This window comes from Tupaia chinensis, unplaced genomic scaffold (genome assembly GCF_000334495.1).
Source record: "Tupaia chinensis unplaced genomic scaffold, TupChi_1.0 Scaffold139733_1, whole genome shotgun sequence".
Lineage (NCBI taxonomy): Eukaryota > Metazoa > Chordata > Mammalia > Scandentia > Tupaiidae > Tupaia > Tupaia belangeri.
In genome coordinates this window covers 1,454,553-1,463,713 of record NW_006199613.1, presented here as the reverse complement: position 1 = coordinate 1,463,713, position 9,161 = coordinate 1,454,553, and the positions used below count along the sequence as shown (strand labels likewise).

Genomic DNA, 9,161 nt, shown 5'->3' with positions numbered 1-9,161 from the left:
TGCGCTCGCCAGACAGAGAGAGATAGAGAGACAGAAAGTGAGAAATCACACCCCAGAGGGGTTGGTCATGCCGCAATCCCTTCTCCTCCATTCTCCTCTCGGGATCTTGGGCACACATGCATACGCGCCCGGCGTGAGTTTTAAGCCACCGGGTCAGGGACACGAACCGCAGTCTACTACGTGGGAGTCCAGCGACATAGCCATTACGCTAACTGCTGGTTCCCGCGCCTGCCCCTTTCTACTCCCGAGACCTGCCGGCCCCCCTGCCTAGTCGGGGTGGGCTCCAGCGGAAGTCAGGACACGCGGTCTGTCTGCAGAGCCCGGCTTCGCTCACCTGCCAGTTTCTCCCGCATCCACCTACTTTGCCTCGAACGGGGAGCCCACGTTCTCCTACCAGCTAAGCAGCATCCCGCTGCGCACAAGGCACACGCTCTGCCCAAGCCCAGCGGTCGGCACGCAGGCGGCTTCCTGCCGCAGCTCCCCTGAACAGGCCGCGGCCACCTCGCTGCCTCCCCTGTGGGTGCGCTAGGAGTGGGGTTACAGGGCCGTACACAGCAGCTCTGCTTCTCGCGGGGACCCCACACTGTCTCCCACAGTGCCGCCCTGATTTCCATTCCCTCCCACGCTGCTCCAGGACCCCCTTTCTCCACAGCCTCGCCAGCACTTCTTTTTCGTATGCTTTTTGGCTATTTGTGTTTCTTTGCGAAGCACTTGCTCAGCTCAATCGCCCATCTTTAATTGGCTCATCGGTCACTCCTGCTGGTGAGCTCTGTGGGCTACTTACGTCCTCTGGTCATTGATCCCTGCTGGGGCACAGCTGGCATCTCCTCCCGTTTCTAAGCAAAGGACAACGGCCTTGATTCTCACACCTAGGGTGTGAAGCCCGTCTCCTCGGAGCCAGACCTCGGCGTACATACCGACCACGCCGGGGCCTTGCACCTCCTCCACGTCCCCTTTGGCGTTGGTGATCCTCCAGTAGCGGCTGTCCAGCTGGCACGCCTTCTCAGGGAGCGCGTCCTTGGACATCTCGATCCTGCAGGGGTATGGGGACACAGACCAGCCGTCCTGGCTTGCTCTGTCAGAACGCTACGGGGGGAATGCCACTGTACCACAAAGCCAGCCGTAAAAACGCCTATTTTTCATTTAATCAAATCCAATGCCTACCACTGTGTCTGACATACTTGAGACACTCAGTAAATATTTATTAGGTTATTAAATGTGAAATTAATGGCTTTATCTTCAGCAATTGGATCGCACCTAGAATGCATTCCGACTGTAACATGGGATGTAATGGCAATTCTAACTCAGCGCCCCACTTCCCATGAGACCGGGCGCAGTCCTTTACACCAGGTATACTTGCAAGAAATGACTCAGACGGCCTGGACGTTACCGAAGTCCAGTTACTTTCTGAACACTCTATGGTAGAAGACCCACCCACCGTCCTCCAAACCTGAGCGAGAAGCTGCCTGCCGAAGCGTGTCTTCCCCGTCAGGCCAGACGGGGTGGCACACGCACACGCCACACTGCGCTGCGGAAAGCCGGCCGCCAGCCTCACCTGATCCGGTACGTGAAGAAGTAGTGGGGCGGGTGGACGGAGCTGAGCTCCGGCAGGAACGAGGTGGAGACCGACACCGTGACGTCCCCCGTCGTGGCCACGCACTCAGGGTCATGCACGTACCTGGGGTAAGACAGAAACGCCTGAGCATCGCCGAAGAGTTCTAAGAGACGGAGATATGGGACAAACGCCTTATAACTTCAGATAAAACATTTAAATACTATTTGGGCACCGCCCAGCTAAACCAGGAACAAACCTAGAAACGTCAGCGACACCGTGCGAGCGGCCACGGTTCAGTGTCAGGTTCGAATAAGGGATCTGAAACTCGTTTGGAAACGGAAAAGGACGTAACTCAGTTTTCAGAGCTAAGGGACCTTCTGGGGCGTCTGAAGCCCAGCCACACGGGCAGCAGGGTGAAGGCGAGTGTGCCAGTGTGCCAGCTCCACGAGCCTCTCTCCTGACTGACGCATCGCTTCTGTCCGCCAGGAGGCCATGCACCGGGTGCAGGGCCAGTGCCCCTCAGGCGACATGAATGGCTCTTCGCGAAAGACTTACTAACTGGCGAACGACATTTTGTTTTCTTCTAAAGGAAAGTAAATAGCACCATAAAGCCATAGCTTTTTACTCAAAACCAGTTTTTTCTCTTAATTTTTTCTTTTCAGTTTGGGGGAACATTTTTATTTATTTCTTAATTTGCCTTAGGACATGAGCAGTCCTTAGAAAGAAAGGGAAGGCGGGAGGACGATGGCCACAACGCAATCCCTTCTCCGTCCTACTCTGAGGAGTCTAGGCACGCACATACATGTGCCAGCTGTTTTTCAAGCTGCCAGGTTCAGGACTCGAACCATGCAGTTGGCCACGTGGCATCTAGCTGCCTGAACTGCCACATCACAGGCTGGCCCGTGCCTTGATTCTTCAAGATAAGAACATACTGGTTGTTTAAGTGTTGGCTGTTTTGGCTTTCAAGCAATAATAAAATACTGAGACTTACAGTAACAGAAGACTGTTATTAACATTCTTTGGATACTTCATGTCACAGCTGTGAAGGATGGTTTTTCTCCAACTTAAAATAAACACGGCACAAAAGCCCCAAATGAAATACCTGAAGATCTGGTCTCGGATGATGGGGAAGCCCCCTGAGACCACGTTGTTGACGTAAGAGGTGAACCAGTCAGTGAAAGTAGCACCTGCAGGGAGGGGAGGGAGGGAGAAGACAGAGTCCCTGTGAGGTCTACGCAGAACAGGGAGACGGACGTGCTTCTCTGTGCTCGAGAGGTGACACGGAGACCAGGAGCGTGTGTGGTCTCCAGCTACCTTCACACCACTGAACCTCTAGACTGACAATGAAGTCACCGACTCTCTCATGTGCTCTGATGAGAGCTCAGAGCTTCCTGTCTGTAACTGCCATGGCACACAGAACGATGGCCACACAGCGATGTCCAGGTGGACACCATGAGAAGCCTCGGCGCAGACTCCCAGGGAGTGAGGACCCCCGGGTGGGTACTGACTTGGTAGGGAAGACACCCATGGGCCGCACTGTTCTGACTCGTCTGCAAAATCCCAGCGGGAACAGGCTCATCTGGACACGTACCAGGGATGTGGTGTGGGGAGCTCTGCGTGTCAAGTCAGTCCCAAAGTGATCTAACGGAGACTGGACTCACTGCAGTGGCCCTCTGCACTTCATAAAGCAGGGAATTCCCGGCACAGCCCAAACCAGACCACATGAAGGCACGTCAAAAAGTTCACGGAGAATGGAATTAAAGTACGAATTTTGGTGCAAAAACTGTTTGAGATTCATGCATAGCTCTTCATGATATGCATTTTCTGGGTCAGCTAGTGGCGTGGAGGTTGAAGCAGCTGGATATCGCATGGCTAACTGCAGTTCACTCCTGACCTAGTAGCTCAGAAAACATGCCAGGCGCACGCATGCGCATGCCCAAAATCTTGAGACTGGAAAAGGGATTATAGTATGGCCACCCCCAAGGAGGTTGACTTCTCACTTTCACTTTCTCACTCTCCCTAGTGAGCATGTGTGCCTATAGCAAAAAATAAATAAATAAATAAATAAAAATCCATAAACTTTTTGGAAGATCCTGTGAACCTCCACGGCACGGGAGACAACTGATCAGTGGGTTCTGCTCCTCCGTCTAGCAAGGGAGCAGGACGCCATGGGACCTGCGGCCGACTGCACCACAACGCAGGCCTGGCTCAAGCTGGTCTCCGACTTCATGCTGTCCGCTGACTCTCCTAAGTGGTTCTGACTGACCCGGCTGCCCGTGCCACTGCACTGCATGTCAGACGCTGACTGTAACAGTGCTGTTTCCTTTGGGGGTGACAGAACACGCAGCCTGGCTTGTACGTGAGGGTAGACAGCGTGCAAGTTTGAAGGCTTCAATGTCAGAAAGTGACCCACGAAGGCCGACCCTCCCTCACTTCCATCAGTGGCCCATGCTGAGCTGGCACTCACTCAACACTGCTGAGTTCAAAGGTCACTGATCGTCCTTCCACCTTGAGCAAGACATAAGGAACTATCTAAATAATGTCATTAAAATTCACAGAAGGCCAAGTTGGTGTTTTTAAGACAAATGATTTTTTTTTCTTTGAGAGGCTTTTCACTATAGGGTACGTGCGCTCGCCAGACAGAGAGAGACATAGAAACAGAAAGCGAGAAATCGCCCCCCAGGGGGGATGGTCACACCGCAATCCCTTCTCCTCCATTCTCCTCTCGGGATCTTGGGCACGCACGCACACGCGCCCGGCGTGAGTTTTAAGCCACCGGGTCCGGGACGCAAACAGCGGTTGACTACGTGGGAGTCCAGCGACATAGCCATTACACTAACTGTTGGTTCCCAAAACAAATGGTTTCCTGAAGAGTTTAAAAAATCGTTCTGAGGACCAGCAGTTAACGTAATGGCTATCTAGCTGAATTCCCATGTAGTTAACCATGGTTCAAGTCCCGTATCCGGTAGCTTAAACTCACGCCAGGCACATGTGCATGCGTGCCCAAGATCCCGAGAGGAGAATGGAGAAGGGATTGTGATGTGGCCATCCCCCTGGGGGGTGGTTTCTCACTTTCTGTCTCTCTGTCTCTCTCTGTCTTTCTGGTAGCGCATGTGCCCTATAGTAAAAACCTTTCAAAAATAAAAAATCGTTCTGTATGCCTCATGGGATAAAACGCCACATCGAAGCCTCATGGTCTGTGAGCGAGAACCCAGCACAGCGTGTCCCCACGTCCCTGTCACTATGGCATGCACCGTGAGGACAGCAGGCCACTACACTAACCGAAGAGGGTTCCAGTCCTCCTGAACACCTGCCCAGGGCACCGAGCACCGGTAATCCACAATTCTGAGAGAGTAAAACTCAGCCAAACCCAGGCACAGTTGACCCGGCCTGAGGTAGCTCAGCTGCAAGTAGCCTGCTTCAGAGTCTCTCCGACAGACCTAGGGGCTTGTCGGTGCCGCCTGTAGGAAGCTGCCCTCTCCATTGCTGCTTGGTGTTAGCTGACCAGTCACCGTCACCCAGTGGCCCACAACTTCAGGCCTTGCTCCCGTGCGGAGAAGTGCAGCTGCCATGGAGCGCATGCCATCAGACCAGACTCTGTGGCAGGCAGTCCTCCGCCAGGTCAGATGGAGCAAGGGTGGCAGCCTCGCAGGCGCACCAGAGCCGGGCAGTGGAGTTCCCACTCGGCAGCACTGCCGGGCTAGGGTCAGGACCTGCGAGGTCTTCAAGAGGTCGTGGAAAATGCATCTTATGGAAAAGTGCAATGGATTCAAATTTTTATCAATAAAATAAACGTTTTATGATTTCTATTTTATTTTCGTTTCCCACAAAGTTTTGAAGTCCTTTTCTACTTTGTTCGAGGTTCCAACTAGAAGATACAATTGAGTGCAGACTCTTTGGCCGGCAAGACCCTGAACGAGCAGCAAATGGAGTCTCACTTATCTCAGTAGTGCCTGTAAAAGGCTGAGTGGGAGGCCGGCAGGAACAGCGTAAGCCAAGGCAGCGGATCCAATACAGCCAACTTCCAGGTTCGAGTCCTAGACCCAGTGGCTGAAAACCACTGACACACGTACACGCATGCCCGCATCAGAGAGGAGAGCAGAGGAGGGACCGCAGTGCAGCTGTCCCCTGGAGGGAGCAGAGATTTCTGGCTTCCTCTGTCTGTCTGTCTCTGGCAAGTGCACGTGACCTATAGCAAAGCCTACAATAAACAAAATAAAAGGCAGAGTGGATAGTGGGACGCTTCTCCTAGGGGAACAAAATCTAAGCAAGACGACGCTGCATGAACAGCAAAGGGGTAAGCTGCACTTGCAGACAAACTGGAGGCTCTCAAAAACCTGAAAGACACACCCCTCCAAGCCCAGGAGCTGACGGGTGCGTGTTCATCCTGGTCTGTGCAGAGCTTTCCGAAGACAGCCTCCCGCGGTCCGACAGGACGGGGCTATACCTTACTACGGCATCACCACTGCACCAACACGCGTGAGGCTGCTTTCTGGGTCTGCATCTCCGTTTACACGGATGGGACTGGTGGGAATGCAGGTGTGCATCACGGGACACACCACCCCCGACACCTCTGTGCATCTCACTCTCTGCAGGGCAGCTCAGAGGACCAGGCTGTATCGAACACGTCTTCCTCCAAAGAGAAAGAAGTTAGGCACAGCCGAGCCGTCCCGGGTCGGGTCTGGGTGCAGCCCTGCACCATCAGACACAGCCGAGCCGTCCTGGTGTCGAGTCTGGGTGCGGCCCTGCACACACCAACTCCCGCAAAGTCGTGAAACACGAAACAACCAGCTAGCTGCTCAAGTAACTGCAGAAGTCCTCACCAACTTAATTTAACCACGAGGAAGAGGGAAAAGAGACGTTCCTCTCCTACCTATGATAAACATGTCGATAGCAGCTGGGTTCCGAGCCATTTGGTCCTAGGTGAGAGAAAGAACATAACTGATAAAACACTCCATGTGTCTTCTCATTGTCCATTATCTTTCTTTCCTTTAAGAAAAGGCAAAACAGATGAAAACAGCAATAACTTAACCCTCAGATACCCCACTCTGGCAGCTCCCACGGCCGGGATCCGGAGAGCCCAGGGACAAGGCCGGGCGCTCTCTTCTGTCACAGCCGCAACAAAGGCGAGTGCGGCCATGGTGGACAGCGGTGACGGAGTGCAGTAAGAGGATGTGGTTGGTCATTCTAGCAGGAAGGGCTCTGGGAGCAGTCAAGAGACCCGACCGGTTTCAGGCTAGTCACTTCTCGCGGTAAGTGGGAGACCACGCCACCGTCTTATCAACAAGCGTCAAGTAAAAAATGAGGTAAGACATGAAAACACTTAAAAAGATGAAAAGCTGGGACCGACAGATGGTGTAATGGTTGTTCACTGGACTCCCATGTAGTTGACTGTAGTTCAAGTCCTAGGTCTGGTGGCTTAAAAACTCATGCTGGGCGTGCATGCATGCCCAAATCTCACGAGATTGGAGGAGAATGGACTGTGGTGTAGCCATCCACCCAGGGGGTGATTTCTCACTTTCTGTCTCTCTGGCGAGTGCATATGCCCTATAGCAAAAATCTCTCTCTAAAACAAACATGCAAAACAAAGAAAACTTATGAGCATATTAAATATTTACAATGTTATACATAGTCACATGTCCCATAAAACCATTAAAAGCAATTTTTGTTTTATAATCCTTTTTAAGTAAAAAGTTCACATCTAGGCAAAAATAAAGCAGAATCTAGGCAATTGAGAACTGAAGAAAAAAATAAAGCTAAATGCCATGACACTCCCTGTGATTACATTAAGACCATAACAAAGTCTAAAAAGGAATTACATTTTCAACAAGTCGAATAGTGAAGAGCTTCACAAGTTTCCACTGTGCTCAGCTTGAATTAGAGAATGCGCAAAAGCTAATTTTCCCAAGTGAGAAACATACATCACCGCTAATTATGAGCACACAGCTCCTCATCCTTTCCTGACACCTACATGGCCGTCCCATCACACTCCCCGGGTGGACAGGGTCCCTGTTCCTGACACCTACATGGCCGTCCCCAGTCACACTCCCCGGGTGGACAGGGTCCCCGTTCCTGACACCTACATGGCCGTCCTGTCACACTCCCCGGGTGGGCAGTGGTCTGCGCCATCTGTCCAGGGCGACGCCCCCTTCTGGCCTGGCCGGAGCACTGACTCTCTGCTTGGACAGGTCAGTTAACACAGGTGACACCCTGTACCCACTTTACAGCCCTGACACGCCCAGCACACGTGTGTGTGTGTGCGCATCAGAACCATCTTGGAGTGCACTTCGCCACTCGCTTACGGGGCACTGGTAGAAAACTTCGTTTTTGTTCCGGCCCTCTGCAGCTTCCACGGCTATGTACTGGCTCAAACCGGTGTGGATGCAGAACGTGAGAGGGAGGCAGTGCTTCAGGCCTTGTCTCTGCTGGAAGCCCCCGGCGGCTGTATCCACGTCCAACAGATCTTCCGAGCGGTAGTGGTTAGACAGGGCCATACTCCCTAGCAACCTGAGGGAACAGCAGACAGGATGGGACTGCAGTGCCATGCCGCCATTATGATGAGGAATTTCACACTGACAACTTCCGTTTTCCTCCTGAATGTCTTTACTCGTGACAGAGCATGTTCACGTGTGAGTAGGACAGAGAGGAGCACCTCCACAAGGTCTGCTCCTGCCACGGCCCCCTCTCTCCAGCCCTCCAGCCCGTGGGATCCTGGGAGCTGGCTGCATGGCTGCTGGCTCTGGCACTGAGCAGGCCAAGGTGGGATCTGGAGTCGTAGCAGCAGTGCATTACTGCTGGGCCACGGAGCTGGCCAGCAACAGCTTTCTAAGTACGATTAATGTGACAATTCTGAGCCACAAATACCAATACTTCAATTTATTTTTTTCTCTTTAATGTGCTAAAGGGCACGTGTGCTCACCAGAGAGAGGCCCCCCTGGGGGGTGGCTATGTCACAGTCCCCTCTTCCCCTCCTGGGAATTTCGGCATGTATGCACATATGCCTGGTCTGTTTTTTAAGCCATCAGGTCCAGGCCTTGAAGTGCGCAGTCGGCCACGTGGGATCAGGTGCCTCAAACACCACCCCACTGGCTTGCCCCCAACACTCTAATGTGTGGGTAAGGCCAGCACCGTGGCCTCGAGGTTAAAGGAACCGGATCCCACATGGGCGGCCACACGGTTTGAATCTCAGCACCAGTGGCTTAAAGATTGTTTGGGAGCATGTGTGTGTGTGTGCCCAGAGTCCCAGATGGAGAAGGGACTCTCCATTGAAGGGTGCTTCCTCCCTTCCTCCCTCTGGCACATGTAAGGGCCTTCTAGCAGAAAAAAAAAAAAATTAAAGAAAGGATATGTGGGTAGAAATGACGTTCTCATGGAAGACTTATTTTGGTCAAATCTAATCTGAGCTCGATTTTGTCATACAGGTTGCTATAAGGAGAAAGGGGGAACTTCTATACCCCTTTAATCTGTCAGAGGTGACTGTGAATATAACTTATTTCATTGCTAATTGGAAAATGACTCGCATCCTCTGAACAGCCGCGGCCTCGGGCGTCTCACCCAGGAACCACCAGCTTCTGGCCATTGTGGATCCGGTAGGAGCAGCGGCAAT

The 9,161-nt window shown here is 52.6% G+C and overlaps 1 protein-coding gene across 1 annotated transcript in view; it reads right to left on the bottom strand.

Moving 5' to 3' along the window:
- The window catches only part of FBXO3 (F-box protein 3), a gene marked incomplete at its 5' end in the record, with an annotated part of 28,630 nt that overhangs the window by 9,635 nt on the left and 9,834 nt on the right, over positions 1-9,161 (bottom strand). The window contains 6 exon segments of the mRNA XM_014593076.2: positions 918-1,033; positions 1,556-1,678; positions 2,658-2,742; positions 6,429-6,474; positions 7,858-8,062; positions 9,110-9,161. Of these exon segments, the coding sequence (XP_014448562.2) occupies positions 918-1,033; positions 1,556-1,678; positions 2,658-2,742; positions 6,429-6,474; positions 7,858-8,062; positions 9,110-9,161 (627 nt within the window).